General features: G+C 33.6%; 1 protein-coding gene across 1 annotated transcript in view; it reads left to right on the top strand.

Annotated features, from left to right (window-relative positions):
- Positions 1 to 17,125, top strand: part of LOC137929382 (uncharacterized) — a 138,411-nt gene extending 121,286 nt beyond the window's left edge. Inside the window, exons 3-11 of the mRNA XM_068772297.1 lie at positions 5,752 to 5,888; positions 6,164 to 6,341; positions 7,443 to 7,585; positions 8,390 to 8,490; positions 9,646 to 9,814; positions 12,333 to 12,459; positions 13,527 to 13,691; positions 14,317 to 14,399; positions 15,546 to 17,125. Coding sequence (XP_068628398.1) covers positions 5,752 to 5,888; positions 6,164 to 6,341; positions 7,443 to 7,585; positions 8,390 to 8,490; positions 9,646 to 9,814; positions 12,333 to 12,459; positions 13,527 to 13,691; positions 14,317 to 14,399; positions 15,546 to 16,293 — 1,851 coding nt within the window. The 3' untranslated portion in view covers positions 16,294 to 17,125. The remainder of the gene's footprint in view (positions 1 to 5,751; positions 5,889 to 6,163; positions 6,342 to 7,442; positions 7,586 to 8,389; positions 8,491 to 9,645; positions 9,815 to 12,332; positions 12,460 to 13,526; positions 13,692 to 14,316; positions 14,400 to 15,545) is intronic.
- The last annotated feature ends 1,248 nt before the right edge of the window (positions 17,126 to 18,373 follow it).

Genomic DNA, 18,373 nt, shown 5'->3' with positions numbered 1-18,373 from the left:
GTATAATTCGAATAAATCGATGATATTTTAGTCAAACATTTAACTTTACTGTTTTAAAAAATCACATCACTATTTTTTGAATATAATCCAAATCATCTTAATGACATTTTTTAGTTTTCATTAATTAGCCTCATGGATGGCCAAGGATTACAATGAAATCTCAAAAGTACAGATTATATTTCGTCTAATTCATTGATATTGCTTTTCATTTTTTTTTTGTTAGCGGATATACTATAGGTACTTGGTATCTAGTGGCAGATTTATATTTTTATATACGATTATTTCAAAAATTAATAAACACTGCGAGTGGTCGATAGACATTTGAATGACATACTCAAAAAAAAATAAAAAAACGTATTTCTTTTCTTATTCTATTAGTTCTAAGTAACTATGTACAGTTCAATGATTTTATTAAAAATATGTGTCAAACGTGTCAATTTTTGAGTTTTAAAATATAAATCTTTCACCGTGTATGGGCAGTAGTGAGCATCTATGAGCTGAAACGACGATTTTTTCTATATATAATATTTATATATGTATATAAATATATATATATATACTTATACAAATATACATAGTTTATCAGATTTTTATCTATATAGTAACCCATAGCGATATGTAAGATGTACAGGCATAAAATTTGCTAGAAATGTTCCTTTCACTAAATAGAGATCAGCAAAGTTCATTAAGATGTTCAAAGTTATTAGGTTCTTGTAAAGGACATGGGACAGATAGTACAGAAATGAGTTTCAATTAGATAATCAAAAAGAAATTAAAGTTGAAGTAACCGACATTAAATTAACTGAATTTTGCGTTTAGGTAAGTAGGTGTTTTTGTCTACTTCACTATTTACAATAAAGTAAGGTTGACCTGATTAGTATTGGGTGAAATAAATTACATTATCTGTTCCGACACCCCTCGCAACGAACCCCTATAAGGATTAAAGTTATCCAATATGGCGCGACCTTTGTACGACAAATATTCGATTAGGGAAGCTCTAATCATAAATATACCAATGTTAATCGTCCGTGCATTTCAATACGTCTAAAAATAATAAACAAGCGTATATAATATGTTCTTAAATATAAAGAATAAAGGTGTTCTTTTCTATCCAAAATTAATTATCGTGTGTTAACAAAGGATAAACAACAATTTAACAGGTACATTACATGCACAGAGAGGATTAGATGTACAGAGATATACAACATCGTAAAACTGTTTATAGACGCAGCGGTCCGCGTGTCATACCGTTTGTTATTTAGCACACGCCTCTGTTCCAAGAAGCCAATTCCACAACGAACGTGTATATACATATGTGTTAATACACACAATTCTATCCAAATTAGTTACACCATCGTAGCTGATTGGTTAATTTCTCATTTATTGTATACAAAATTCTTTAAGGAAATGGAAAAAGTGAAAGATATTTTTGTTAATATTCTCACCTAAAGCAATATAGCTATCCCCTGCTCAACAGGTTTTTGAACACGACATTCTACAAAAGGATTCCTCGACGTCACTTACTCATACCTAATTATTACGCTATTTGCTTGCTACAGAAATAGCTGCAATAGACGCAATTAGTCAAAATCCTCTGATCAATTACTATTATCCAACTAGATACTCCGACAGACTTCGTCGAAAAAAGTTATTCGACTAGTACTAATTGGCAGTCCAATATAAATAAAATTAACGCGACTATCTTATTAATTTATTTTATTCTTTAATAATGAACAATGATTACATTCAATAAGAATTTTTCTGTTTTGAACACTATAACAACAACACTTAAAATTAAGACGTCTTTTGTTATTTTGATTGGTATCAAATATTTGGCAGCTCCTGTGGTTTATATGGAAATAGAATAGTGTTTTTTCGACCATATTCTTCTCATTATGTCGATTTTTTTACTCTCAATAAGGACCAGCCTAAACGTAAATATGAAAACGAAAATCATTATCTCAATTTTCAAACCGTTCATGATTTTTATTATTCACATCACTATAATATTCATATAAATAATAATATTACTTACGCCTTTCATGAATAATTCTTATTCTATTTCTTTGCTGTACGCGTTATAAATGACGAAAGCGACTTCGTCCGTTTCAGTTTCTGATTTAGGTCATTCGTCATGTGAAACGCGGCAGCCGTCAGACGCTGTTTTGGTTTCCTTGGACAAGTTTTATTCAACGGGTAACGTTTTGAGCCATATTTTATTTGAAGGTGTCGTATTTGATTTATTGATTTGTATGTTACATCGATTTTACGATGCGACATATAAAATATACAGCATATAATAACTGTCAAATATTTAAAAAAAATCCTACAAGTTTTCAGACGACGGGTATGGGCATCGTCCCATAATAACTCACTGCGATCACCAAGCGTGGGGATTATGGTATATCCCCCATAGAAATCTTTAGGGGAGGTATATGCCTTGCATTGGGCCTCTGTAGTTATATTTTTACATATATTCTCCGAAAATCCGTAGAGTGGTTTAATCTAAAAAACTATTGTTGTTTTTCTGGTTGCATTTGAAAGGGAGATTGTTTATAGGTGTAAAATCTTTGAAGAGGTTCACCCAGATAGCTCATTTTTCAGCTAAAATCATTATATCAGCCGATAGGCGCTCGCTGCAAGGCATAGGCCTTCTCTAAAGATTGATATGATGACCGGTCTTGCGCACATCATATGTAGCGACTATTAAATAATCATAACAAAATAAGAACCAAATTAACCGACGTAACGCAAATTATCGCTTGTCTGAAGTGGCAGTTGGTGGGGAACACCGTTCGTACGGCTATACGGGCGGCCGTTGGAGCCGAAAGCACCACAAATGGTGACCACAGGCCTGTAGGCTATGCACTAAGTGGATCGACGACATATTCAAGGTCGCGAGAAGCAGCGCAAGACCGATCATTGTAGTGATCTTTGAATAATGCCTTATATGAATGAATGAATGAATGAATAATAAAATACATTTTTATTTCATGTCCATGATTCCCTATGGCCTAAATGGAAATTGTAACTTGGTATACAAAGAAAGTCTTCTCGCATCTTTGACATTAATTAAGATAATTATTTATGAATTAAAGCACTCATATTGCATAACGGACGCCGCGGCATAGTATCTAAACTGTCAAAGCTAGCAGTCCGCTTGTTGGTATAAATAGGCCTACAAAGTAGACGTGACCCAATTCGCGCGGGTCAACGACCTCAAACAGGGACCGATTTAGGGAAAACGTCGTGCTTAGAAAGACAGAGGGGAGAGACGGAAGAGGCAAATATTTACGTATTCCATTTAAGTGCTAAGGTTCGATTTTTGTTCAACACAATACCAACGTGATTTAATAAAAATGATTTGTGTACAGAGTTCAGATCTCGTTCGAAAAACAAGTGACTAAAGGAGAGTACATTCCAGCGTCGAAACTTAGTCTCTTCTATATATCTGAATGTAATGTTAAAACTTATTTGGTTATCAGCTTCTTACACTAAAATGAATAACTATAACATAATAAATTCTTCTTTAAAATATTAATCTGACAAACTATGAATACTAAATGCCAAATTTCATTTTATAGTAAACTGCGGATCATGAGTTATGATTAAGTTAAATTTGATACTTATTCTAAGTTATTATGGATATGTACTATAACGGTTTAGGTCAAATTAAAAATTCTATAGGTTTAGTAAGTTCTGACAGTTCAGATGGTACCTCATATGTTTAAAAATATTGTGATGGAATATAAATATGTGACAATAAATTAAAAGTTTGAATGTTTGAAAAAAATGTGATTCTTACAAAAGATTTTTGAAGTAACAGTTAATTTATGTAAAACAGAATAGTAGATATAGCAGTAATTTAATGTACAAACTTAATAATCATAGTTATTAACGTAAAAATGTAGTAAGGATATTGCAGATATTGCATACATACATTGCATACATTATTTACTACGAAGTGTAAGCCGTGACCATCTTTATAACCATTACCCTGTTTAACATACATACATACACATGTTTAACATACAAATACAGAATTCAATTTAATGTAATCTTGTATTAAGCAAATTTTGATTAAGGAAATAATTGGTATCACATTTATATTAAAATAAACCGTCACTGAGATATTTCAGCGTGGAGCGAAGTTTTGTGAAAAAGATATATACTCGTAATTAATAATGTTGCAAAATTTTCATAATATTAGTTTTGTACATGTTCTTACAAAATTTCAAAAGGTTCATTACAAAAGATACGCTACAGTTTGTTCAGAATTTGTGAAAAAACGATCTTTCATTATTAACTTTTTAAAAACCTATCTAGTTTCAGCTTTCAATCTCTTTATGCTATTAATAATAGCTACATATACTCTATTATATTACACTTTATAACTGTAAGAACTATACATTAAAAGGTAACAAGAAGAAAAAAAGCATATTGTCTCGTCTACACACTGTAAGCGCGAAAATAGTATTCCTCCTTTTTTAATTAAATAGCAATTATAACTAGTATAAATATAGCTATGATCACTAAAAAAAATAATAATTATTCCTATATCTTAAGGTAAATATGCTATACTAAAAGGTTATCTAGTTTTATAATATTGTTAGATTAGACAACATCAAAACTTTATTTTGCCTTTACGCGTAAATATTTATTGATGTAATTTGTCATAAAAGCGTTTGGCATAAAAGCTTGTAAAACATGAATGTTACATAAACTCTATCGTACACATAAAATGAACATGCGTGAACGTTTTTGTTTGTCTTGTAAAATGTAAACATTTTTTCCTTTTTTTCTTAAACTATTAACTCATTTAAAATACAGAGCTATTTTATTAAAGTAACAAAAACTAAATATTTTCGTACATCTCAATGGCACAGATAACAGCACACACAATGGCACACTGGCAGACTATAAAATATATCATCAATAAACAAAATATTTAAAAACAAGAGTTATTATAGTCGTACCGGAAATGAACGATTAAGTGGAACAGTTCATATTTCGAAGCATTGTTTATTCGATAAGGACGGCCTCTAGAGATGGTTTACGCCCGGCGCCGTGTCCTATATTCCTTAATAGCGGAAGTCGAGACCACCCACGAATGCGCGACCACAGTGCGGGTACAGCTCTGTTTCCATAAAGATATCATCGACAATATCGACGCCTTAATTTGCGGATTCGATTCCCATGAGCGTCATGTTTGACCAAATATTAGAAATTATGACATAGTTCGTATAAAGATTATGTTCGATACTCATTGACAAGAGATCTGTGTTCAAACAAGGAACAATAAAATAATAATACAAAACCTACAATAATTATAAACAATGTAATGCAAGTGCTAAAGTTAGCGGGTTCAATGTATTCAGTCGAACAACTTCTTAACAAAGTCATCTTCACGATGTTATGGACGGCCATTCTACGCTGCGTTAGCCCGCCCATGGCTTTCACTCTGCAACGTTAAGACGCCCAGCTGCCAATTTAATCACAGAAATCTTGAGCCCTCTTCTAGGCTCCAAATCAAAAAGCTCCAATAGATTAGAATAGAGAACCAGAATCACTTAATGGAAACTGGACCAAGCTCTCTTTGAGAGGCTAATACCACGAACACAAGGAACGATACAATACACTGTAATCAAAAGACTAAGTCCTTAAATGTAAAGAAATTTTATATCGTCCAATATGAATATTACTCAAGAATATTCGTCTTTTAAAATTTAATTTAGGTGCAATTGCCCGCAGGTGCCTCGTGAAAGTTTCAAGCACATAGTAAAAGCCTGCGAATGTCCGCTGTACTGGAAGATGCCGCTGTTCCTGACCACACAGCAGAGTCTACACGCTCCCGTTGATGGACACAAGTTTATCGACTTCTGGAGAGAGTAAGTAATTAAAATTCAACTTTAATAATGCAACTAGATCTTTTATAGAAGTTATTAAAATATCAAATTACCGACTAGATCGATACCAGCCTTTTGTGGACACTGGAAGTTATCATAGGATAAGAAATAATAAAATAATTTATTTTTCTTTAACTACACGAAATAAAAATCGTTTATTCACCGCTTCATATTTTTTTTGTGAAGCGAAACCCACTCCGGTTTCTCTTAGTGTAAATAATCACTCACGTAAATAATACAAACTTACTGTGTTCCAGAATGACGTCACAGTGCCACGACCTGGCGTCCAGGTTTGTGTACATACTCACCCGAGGGAAGAGTAACACGTTAGCCCCCGAGGACTTCGTACCCTTAGTGCAAGACGTAGTGGATACGCATCCAGGTCTCTCGTTCCTAAAAGAAGCCACGGAATTCCACTCCCGATATGTACATACGGTAAGCTAACATTTTTTTGTCGATAAATTAATAAAGGCAACCCTAACAGGACTGACAGATTTTAGTTACTGTTTTGTTCACGTTTGAATTGGACAATTTTCTGTAGCAACGCTCTGTATTAATTACCGTGTAGTAATTAATATATTAATTTAAGTTTATTAGAGTTCTCCTTTCATTACGGCGCCAATCCTTCAAGATTAATTGGGACACAAGGAATCCCAAAGTATTATTAAGTTTATTAATATTTACTAAAACACATTTGGATACATATATGTATACATATTATATGTATGTATATGTATATACATAGGGCATTTAAACACGATCTCTCACTTAATGAGTCAAGGAGGCTCCTATGATCAAAATTTTTCTACGATATTTAATCAGAAAGGCAGATTACATAGCGCACAAAACAGGTGTCCACTGCAGCCTTAAAGTACTGAAATAGAGACCACGGATTGGCAAGCGTAACTTTGCCACACGAGATATAGACAACTATGAAGTCAATCTAAGAATATTGACCTCTTTAAACCAATTTCTTAAGAAGATTCGCGGTCCTAAGCCGTAAATAGATCGTATGGCTTATTTTCAGTCAAAAAACTCTTTATTTATTTATAACATTACATTATAAAATTATGGATGTTTGATTTGATGTATTATGTGTTTCCCTAATACAATTTTATAACAAAATCAATAATTAACAAGTTATTTTAAAATTATATTAAAAGGAATGCAATTAAAAACATCTTCATATACCGATATTACGTTTATAAATAATTATCAAAAGTCAATTGTTTCTATTATTTAAAAAAAAAAACATGTTTATGTGTATTGTATAATCTATTTATTCCAAAAAAAAAATATTTAAAAATATTTAATATAGCAGCGTCTTCTGCGTAAATATATATCCCCCATAGATATCATTAGGCGAGGCCCATATCTCTCAACAGGTGTCTAAAACAATGAAAATGCATTTTTCTTTTTCAGAACACGATTTATTGTCACACTTTTGGTCGACCTATTATTAATGATACGTTGTTTGCAAAATATCACACTCATTTAAAAAAAAAACTTAAAAAAGATATTTTTCATCGTTTTCAGGTAATCGCGAGAATATTTTATTGCGTCAATCGATCATGGTCGGGAAGAATATCGATACCGGAGCTAAGAAGATCGAACCTCCTCCAAGTAATTCAGCTGTTGGAGGATGAAGAGGATATCAATCAAGTCACTCAGTATTTTAGGTGAGCATAATTATAGTTTTTTTTTTTTTTTTTAATATCCAAAAGATAAGGTCAATAAGGTGTTCACTTGACAAGTGATATTTTACTCGTATCTTTATTCTCACTGATGAGGGTCATCCCTGGTCACGGAATTATCTTTTACTTCATTATGATACGCCTGCTATTCCTATCTTTGGCATCGTGGGGAGCAGCATGAAGTTTACTGTCCAGGTTTGATCCAACCAACTGATGCTACTACCTTACGGACGGTTAGCCTTGTTTTTTCCAGTCACCGTATGACGTACAAAGTTATATCCAATCTTTTTGGGTATGTGACTGAAAAATTCCAAGGTACACTAAGAAATACAGAATTTTTTTGGTTTCGAGGGGGAATATGATGAAGATACCCAGCCCTGGGCGAAGGACAGGGTTATATAGGATTCCTACCCTCTAATAATCGGTGGTCTTCCTCGGTACTGTAGAGCCTCCGGTGTAGGGCCTCCGGATTTCCTGCGGAACTCACAAGTGCCCCTCAATACTTTGCCAAGACCCTTTCTCAGGGAAGCTGGGCCTCCCCCAGCATTCTCACTGTACCGCAGCAACACAAGACTACTTCACGTTGCTGTCTTTCTCGGGTTCGCAGCTGAGTGAACGATGAAGCTCTCTTCCTTCAACGCCCGTGAAAGACCTGAACGGTTGACTACCTTGTTAGATGATGACTAAAGACATTAAGTCCGCCTGTACAAAGAAAACTTGATAAAATGGTGATTAAATAAATAGATAAACGGTTAATTTTCATTTAAGTGTTTATTCATGATGTTCCAGCTATGAACATTTCTACGTAATCTACTGCAAGTTTTGGGAGCTCGACAGGGATCACGATCTGTTCATTGACAAGCACGACCTCGCCAGACACAACGACCACGGTGAGCCATATTATATATATATATATATATATATATATATATATATTTACATTAGGTCCGCTTACAATTGTTCTAATACTAGAATATAACCCTTACGCAATAACCTAGAATAAGATACACAACCTATTATTATAAGCAAACAGTACAAACACAAAATAACAATATGGTAAAACTTTGAAAAAAACTTTTGAGCGCTGTACAAAATCAGCCATTATATCAGTATAACTATTGCATTCGTTCGCTAATTTGCACATTCATGGTATTAATTCTTGATGTAACACATCCACTGCTGCACACGAACCTCTCTATAGATTTCCAATAAAACTGGTTGGAACTGGCCTGCATCTATTTTCTAACGAAGTCAATTGTCCGCTTTTTGGAGTACTACGCCGCACTAGACCATAAATTCCACTCCAAAACTTTGAAGCCGCTGCATTCATCTGTACTCCGCGCTATATGGCCTGCATACTTCTAATTTAACTTACCCATCCGTTTACGTTACTAACTTTAGTAATTAAGCTCGATGATTCTTTAAAGAGACAGATAAATTCATTAATTCTTCAGATGCAAGAGGTACACAATCTGGTTTTCAAAAATACTTGAGAGGGCAGAACCATGCGTCTATTGGAATCACCGAATTGGTTTTGTCATGACACTTATCTAATAAATCCACAAGCTTACTCAGCACTTTTTCCTGGAGGGTCTGCAACAACAGATTTTATTGAATTTAAGGCACTCTGAATCAGGTCTTTTTTGTACATCACTGCAGTACGTCACTGCTATACAGCATCAAGGATTATCGGGTTCATTCAAGGTTCAGCACACGTGTGTTTTAAACGGTCACTCAAATATCCTTTTTACCTTTTTTTTAATCAATTCCCAATGGCGTGGAGACGCATTGCTGTTTTATTTCCTTTTTTCTTAATTATCAATTTTGTAAACATTTTATGCCCAGTCTTTACCTTCTTTCCTATTATTTTTAAAGGTTTTACTTAGTTATTTAGTTCTATTTTCGTTTATCACTACTCTTATGTTTTATTTAGATTGTTCTACATATTTTTAATAATATTTACTTCTCTATATTACCGCCTTTATTACTACGTATTGTTATCAAAATGTGTGTCGAAAAATTATAGTGGTTTAATATGATCGTAGCACTGTCGAGCCGCATGATTGAGCGCGTGCTGTCTGGCTGCGTGACCCGTGGTAACCAGAACCGTCTCACGCCAGACGGCGAGCCGAGAATGTCTTACACCGAGTTTGTGTGGTTCCTGCTGGCGGAGGAAGACAAGACCCATCCCACGGCAATTGAGTATTGGTACAGGTGAGCTACAAACTTTAGCATAGTCTTTATACATAATTTTTTATATATTTCAATTTGGCCAGATCGCAGTCAAAGTCATACGGCCTGGCCACAAAGGTTATGTACTACGTAATGGAAAATGATAATACTTACAGTCATTATCTATGAGATTGTAAAATCTTGATAGCAATTAAACCATAGCTACCATATGCTATGGTACAGAAACTGCTGTACCGCGTCTCAGCATAAGATCTACACTTTTAAGTGCGATAATTTGAAAATATGCATTTTTTGTTAGGAACACCCTCTTGAACCTCTCTTTCTAAATAGAGTTTCGTAAATATCGTTCTTAGCTGACCTCTGCTCGGAAAAACAATTTTTTGTGCCAAATTTCAAATTTTAAATCCTTACAGTTCTGGAGATATTGTGATGAGTCAGTACATTGTCGAAAATCTTTTATTTTTGTACACAAACATCAATAACATTATTAATAACTTCTAGCAGTGCAAAGTTTGCAAGGCAGACAGTAAACCATAATTAATTATGCTATGTAGTGATCCTAATGTTGAAAATGCTTTTTTCGTATTGTTAATAATTATTTCTGAAACCGATGATTATAGAATAGGGTTATCATACAAATTTAAAGGAATGCTTGACGTGACCGTCTCCGATGTCCAGGACTCGTGCTATGAATATCCAGCTCTAAAATACCGAGGATACTTACCTAGATTGATACTAAAAGAACAGACATAACACCAAATATAAATACCAATATAAGATCAATGTTATTAGCATTTAGTATAAGTGTACATTTATTTAAAACTTTAAATAAAAATTTTAAACACGTAAATAGATCAAAACATAGTGAATAATAAATCAAAACTCAATGTATTCACCGAACCAATGTTTATAATTCTTCAAGCGTAGAGAATCTACATCGACAGTGAAATTCAAGTGGCATTAAATGCGTGAAAGCATTCGGGAAAGTTTTGAAATGAGCGGGTCACGTAAACGGTCATTACAATAGCACTGGTACTACAGTCCACAATGAACTATTACAATTAATGCTTAAATTTTGAACACACATCATGTACAGACGTCATAATTACATATATGACGACGAGACATCATATTTTTGCTTTCATTCTTTACATAATAATTTATTATAGCAAGCATCGCTCATTAGGTTTTTTAACAATTAATATAGAAAAAATTAGTAAACATGAAACAGAAACTTGTCCTATTTTACTTCTTGCTATAGTTTAACTTAACTTTAATTATCTTATTTTGTTTTATTATTCGATATCTTTGTAAGAACAAATATAAACATGGGTGTTGCATGTCACTCCGATCAAAAATTGTAGCTGTTTTTTTTAATAACGCAACTGTAAATTTAGATACAACATTGATCAAATTTTTAATAAATGATTTAAATTATTACAGTAAATATTAAAAGTATATTCGCGAAACTATTCGTGAATTTAAAAAATGTGACCCAATTCCTATATTCGCGGCCAAAAATTTCTTTACTTACGGATGTAATAAGTACATACATAATAATAAAAAGATTCCAATAGGTATCCAAATCAATAACCTTTGGAAATGCCGTCAAATAGACTATTAAAAAAGTAAAACAGTGTTGCCTGCTGTGACTGCAGAAAATAACGAAGAATCTGTACAAGTTCAAACTTTGACTAGCCGAAATCGCGAATGGAATAACACGAGATGGATTCGAACAGATAGAATGAAGTGACATTCAGGAATTGATTGAATCGCAAGATGCAGATTTGACTGAAACCGACTTGATGAAAATGTTGAACTCACAGCCCATTAAAGAAGAGGCTTCAACAAGCATTAGAAATGTGACATTTATTTTCAATAATCTTAGTGAATGTTTAGGAATGGCCAATGAGCTTTGCGATTTCTTTATGAACATTGATCCGTTTTTAGAACGAAGTCTTGTTTTTATGTGACAAATTGATAATCCGACTGCTGTGTGTCAGTCTGAATTGAAGGAGCTTTTAAGAAGAAACTTTAGGTTAAGGAGTATTTACGATTTAACACCACGCGCTAAAGTCGCACACTGTGGACTGTGCTTTAGACCTGTTCCTTTCTCTTTTATCTTTACAAGTGACCTATAAATATCCCATAGCATATTTTGGACATATTTCAACTATTTTAATAAAATATAAATATAGTTTGGCAAGGTCACAGCCACTCAACAAGCTATGAGAATGGCTCTGCTCGGGATTTTTTTATGAAATTATGTCAGAAATCCGTAGACAAACGAGAGGAACCGATATAGTCCAGCAGATTGGCGAGTTGGGGTGGCAGTGTACAGGCAATCAGGGTCTTAGGTTATTGGAGACTATGAATCGACATGCGCAGCGTGGGACGTCCCCAGACGCAGACCGCTTAAAACCAGTCTTATTGGAAATAAATGTGATAGGCTATGTTCAAAAGTGGAAATCAGTTGTAAGGGCTGAAATGACGATGATGATGAACGTAAATAAAATAATCATTATGTAATTATTTCCAGATGCATGGACTTGGACGGTGACGGCTATATATCGATGTACGAGTTGGAGTACTTTTACGAAGAACAGATGCAAAGAATGGAAGCTATCGGCATCGAAACGCTGCCATTTAACGATTGTTTATGTCAGGTAAATATATCCAATATATGTTCATAGGCAGAACAATGTAGATCGTTCACACAAGATGGACAGGCGGCCTCGGTAAGTTCGTCAGAAAACGCTGGGTGTAGGCCATTTCTAACCTATTTTATTGCAAATTTTTGGAGGTGGCATTTGCCCAGCAGTGGATGTTCAATAGCTGAAAAGATTATAATATCCAGACAAGTTTCTCATAAATCAACGCCGAGCTGAAAAACGATATAAGGGTGGGTAGTGGCGAACGAAAAAATATTTAAAAACAACGTTAGCTGGAGCTAACACTAAAACTTATATCGTGGATAATAAGCTAAGGATGCGTTCACATGCAAGTCTTTTTTACGGTGCAAGCGCGTCGTCTTTATGTTTTTGTTAACCTACAATTAATTAATAATTATTACAATTAATTGGTAAAAAATTTATTGATTTTTATTTGTTCTTGTATTTGGGATGTTTACATATTGTTCCGTTCCCATTTAACACGAGACTGCCGAAAGAAGGCATATTGACTTTTTATAATTCGAGTTAGCAAGGCAAGAGTTATAAATAATGTATATGATGACATGATATTTCAGAATTTTTAATGAATGTAAATAATATAAAAAATATTTTAATCAAATTTCGTGCAGTTGGAGAAAAAGTACTTTTTAGCAAACATAAATTTTAGACAAGTCTTTTTTTATTTTATGATAAATTAAGAAAGGTGTTTTTCCGTAATGAGTAAATAGAATGTAATTAACAAATTTCTCACAATCATGAAGTGAAAATTTGTTTAGGGCCACTGTTTTCTACTTTAATCCAAAACAAACAACCTTTTCAATTTTTAGTATTTTGGAAAAGACTGCAATATGCAATCAGAATTATTAGTGTTTATACACAAATTTTAATAAATTCTCAATAAAACGGTATTACTCAAAAAGATGCTTATTGTAAACTGTTCGAAACTAGTGATATTTTCGCCGAGCTAACAGAAAAGAACCTTACAGATAACACATTAATATAAGTAATAGAGAAATTAATTAAAAATTTAATATGTTCCTATATTATTCATCTATGTACAGATGTTGGACATGGTACACCCTGCGGAACAGGGTAAGATAACGCTAACGGATCTCAAAAAGTGCAAGCTGACACCAATCTTCTTCGATACATTCTTCAATCTTGAGAAGTACCTCGATCACGAGCAACGTGATCCCTTCGCGACACAACGCGATTCCGACTCGGAGGTAATATTTTTATATCTATTTTTGTTACAAAAATTTAAAAGTATATATCATTTCAGCCGTAAGGTGTCTGTTGCGGTACATAAATCTCCTCTAAAGTTTTCAAATGGGGCAGATTTGTCTATAAGTATTTCGATCACATTGTTCCTAAACATGAGAAGCTTATCGAAAAAGGTATATATCACAGGAAGACCACGGGAGAGTAGCCCAATACGGTGGACAGATCAAATAAGTACAACTCTGGACAGTAAAATTTCCTATTTCTTACACATAGCCGGTAATCGCAACCGATGAGCCAGGTTAGTTAAGGAGAAAGTGATTCATAATAGGGGTCATGATCCTCAGCAATTAGGATTACGACGCTAAGAAAAGGAGGACTGATTGGAAGTGAAAAAAAGCAATAGACGGCCTTAACTAGGTCGACCTTGTCTAGGGACGTCCTAATGCGCTTGCCAGTCCATGGTTTTTACTCTAGAACCTTAAGGTCCCAGCAGCTATCTGCTCTGTGCGCTTTATGGCCACCGACTGCCCTTTCAACTTACTAATCCGCAGGGCTACAATAGATTTTAATTATAAGCCTACGTAATAAATTAACTAGGACGATTGTGAATTTTATTTTTAATTTCAGATGTCAGAATGGGACAGATTCGCCGCCGAAGAATACGAACTCTTAGTAGCTGAAGAAGGCGGCAGTGACGCACAGGACCAAATGTAAGCCACAGACTAACAATAAAATACATCAATTAATCGATAAACATATGTTTTAATTTTTATTTTCATTATGAACAGGCAACTGTATAAGATAATAAAAGACGCAGAGAAAAAGAAGTGCGTGAATAAATTCTATGAATTGTGCAGAGCTAGCCGAATTAGCGGATATAGATATTTCAAATGATTAGAGATGTGCTGCGGTAAAGTAGAAACATCTATATATCGCATCAGTCAAGGCACCAAACGACCTAGATCAGCATCAAGCATTGTGACGCACTCAGTTGTCACCAAAGCAAATTAAACTAGTAGTCGCACACGGCTTTGCTATGTTCTGCGAAAGAAATAATATCTTAAAATTGTGCTGTTAAAAATATGTTCTGAATGCACCAAATATATAATATAAATCGTTGCTATGAAGAAACTCTCATTTTGTATTTCTTTCCCTTGGAACATTCACTTTTCTTATTTATGAATCATCTATAATTTATATTATATCTATTTTAACATATATATCTTTATTTTGTTCATTATTATTACTATTTTGTTCATCAGGGAGGAAGACAGAACTGGCTATGCTAGGGTAAGAATGTGTTCGTGACTTGCCGTGTATGTGTATGTACTTTGCTGCCCTGATCATCTCGACAACAATACGTAACCTTCAAAGTCCGACACTGCTTCATAAAGCTTGTTTGATTCAAAGGCGCCTTGCTTCTGTTGCAAGAGCTTGCATCATGTCCGTCGCGGACTTGGCGCTTATACGTGTGAAAATTTGCATTTAATTTCATGAAAATAATGCCTTTGTTATTATTTAAAATGATTGCAGCAATCGATGAATATGTAATAGATTGAATCACATTCAAATATCTACGAAACTGTTTGCCGTCAACCCCACTGCCTTGTCTGCCTTACTGATGAAAATATATTCTGTAAATATACATATCACATCCTCATGAGAATATACAGCTTTTGTTTTGTAAATAATTGTTTTATAATTAATTTTTCATTAAAACTCATCGGCATTTGATCAGGCATGAAATAATACTAACATTAATTCGGAATATATGTTGCATTCAGTACATATATACCATTTTCGATTACATCTAACACATTTACGCAATATCTAATTATTTGTTTGCCTGATTTCAGCTCATACGATGAGACCGACGAAGACTGTTTGTCACCAAATATAGATGAGATCACTAACACTGAAGCGGTCGAAGACTCCAGTGTGGAAGACTCAACTCTTAGCGAAAGCGGAGCAAGCGTTGTTAGTCGAGGGAAAGAACATTTAGGAGCAACGTCACGACCTCAGCCGGTTACAGCGCCAACGTCCGGCTTTGTCAATCTCAACTCTATTTACTCGATCGGAAACACAAATAAATGGCCAAATCAAGAAAACGCGTCTAAGAACGGTCTGCCTGATAGAAAAGGTGAAAAGCCCATCCCACCAGAGAAACCAGTTAGTCTAATGATGATGAATGGTAAAGTGGACAACAGGTACGCCGGCTTCGGTAATAATAGCTTCCTGTACTCACAGCTCCTCAATCCGACCGGTGCCCGCGCCAAAGATCCTCCGTCCTACACGGCTGCCACCAGTGGGACAATTTTCGATAAGACGGTCGAACTAAGAAAGGCAACATCACCTATAAAAACAGTCAGTAAATCGCCAGTAACGAGTCCAGTGAACGGTGTCAATAAAATCTCTGATAATTACGAGAAAGCGATCGCCGAACGACTGAGTCCGCAAAGAGAAATGTCAAGATTGAACCGCAGCAGCCTATTTAGTAAAGTAAACACTGGAGTTGTGTCCGGGAAGTTGAAAAAGAATAATCCTCGGAATCAGGACGAGGAAGACGAGGATTACGCGCGCGACAGTGACGAGTGCTCCATTTAGACGTGTTGCGATTATAGCAGGATTTGTGCATCCTGCTCGTAGGTTTTCGTTACCAGTGGATTGTATTGATTGTCAGTGTAATCTACCAAAGAGCGCCGTGAACGTGTGCAACTAATGACAGTTTTGTTAGTATTCGTTACGCTGTTGATTAGAACAGAGAAAAATATTTTTTCAACGTATCCTAACAGGCGATACGTGCCTTGTTAATTGTAGCGTCTAGAAGATTCCATAAGTGAAACTATTGTAGGATAGTGTGAACGTAGAAGTGGTTAACGTTAAAACTTTTGTAATACAGGTTTCATCAGACGTTGCTTGCTTTTTCCAGCAATTTAGTGTTTATATTATTTACCGTTGTTTGTTATTATTTTCTACTGCTTTTATGTCTCAAACTTATTTTAGGAACTATTCTCTCGTTCTTAGCATGACTAGCTAAATTTAAATAAAGTGACTAAAGATTTCTAACTATGATTGCATTACGATCGAAAGTTATTTATCGTAATCTATACCACCACAACATGTTAAAAAAAATTGTAAATCATTTGCACACACGAAACATGAAATTAATAAACAAAACGTAATTTAACAATTGAGTTAGGCAAATAAATAATAAGTTAAATAAAAAGTTCGGCCAATAATATGCTTGGTAAATATTCCGTCACAACATTCATATCATGCTTCCATCCACAGCTGAATATTATTTTGATATAATCATAAAAACTGTACCAAAATATAATCAAAATTTACATTGGTCATGTTTAGGGATAGTTGTAAACATTCATTGAAAAAAAATGAATCACGCACATATTTAGAATAATAACAAAATATTTTTGATAAGGATTAACCATAACGGTTGAATAAAATAGATAACTTATTTTTCGATATCTAAAATGTCGATTTAAAAACATCTGCTATATTAATGTATTAGTAAAATTAATAGCTAGAGTGTGAGTAATTAGCTTTAACTCATATTTATTTAGATACCTAATTTACACTTACCATGTTAATAATAGATGATGTTTTTCATGATGAATAATGTTAACCTACAAGTAAATTTAACGTACGTAAAATATTTACAAAAATACCTGACTTTTAGTGTGATCTGTTTTTGAGTGAAAAAATAATTGAAAGTTTGTTAATGTAATAAGTATTGATGTTTTGTTTTTATTTTCTGTGCAAATATATTAATCATGTTTATAATTATTTTTCATTAAATATTTCTGGAGATAAATAAAGATGTTATAAATATGAACACAATTTTGAAACATCACTATTCCAATTTTAAAACAATGAAAACATTTTTTAATTAATTGCAATTTCTCAACAATGGTTTTAAACTGTAAATATTATAATTCGATAAAATCTCATTTACTACTTGTACACATTTTTAAGGGAAAAGACTTTATACTTTCTAAACTTGTGAACGCCTGCACTTCAGATTTATAACATATCAATAAACCATACCTGCATTTTACACCTACTTTAATAAATCATGGTTTTTCAATTATTTGTGATTATAGGAGTCCTTGAAAAATTCTCTTCAAAGAAAATGTCGTCAAAATTGCATGTCATATATCTGAAAATATCATTTCTTATAATAATATATACTATTTGTTAGAATATGAATTAAAACTGTAAATAAGCTTTTAGACAAATACTAGTTAAATATTATAAGTCTCTAGTCTGCAGGGTGCTGGATCGCGAAATGTTTACCTTTTCATTATATGACTCACATTTATTAATAAATAAATGTATGTCCAACTTTCAAACCGATGATGAATGAGGAATTTCGGCGTATCAGCAATATTTGTCTTTAATTTTAGTAATAAATTTACTGTTATAACAAAGTTGTGATTCGTGTGTCGTTTTTAAAACTAAATCTTGTGTTTTTACACGGTTATCTGGTACTAAACAAATTATTGTTAAGGTTTATTATTCAATATAAGAAAAATATGTGCCTATAAGCTATTGTTAAACGAATAAAAAATACTGACATCTATTAAGAGCAATCCATATTAAAATATAACTAGTCACAGATAATAGTAAGTTAAAACGATTTGTAATCAACAACCAAATTTTACCT

Source organism: Battus philenor, unplaced genomic scaffold (assembly GCF_028537555.1).
Source record: "Battus philenor isolate CCGP_79_NKW_IND1 unplaced genomic scaffold, ilBatPhil1.0.hap1 SCAF_5, whole genome shotgun sequence".
NCBI lineage: Eukaryota > Metazoa > Arthropoda > Insecta > Lepidoptera > Papilionidae > Battus > Battus philenor.
The sequence above is the reverse complement of the archived record's forward strand: the minus strand, read 5'-3'. Positions and strand labels throughout refer to the sequence as shown.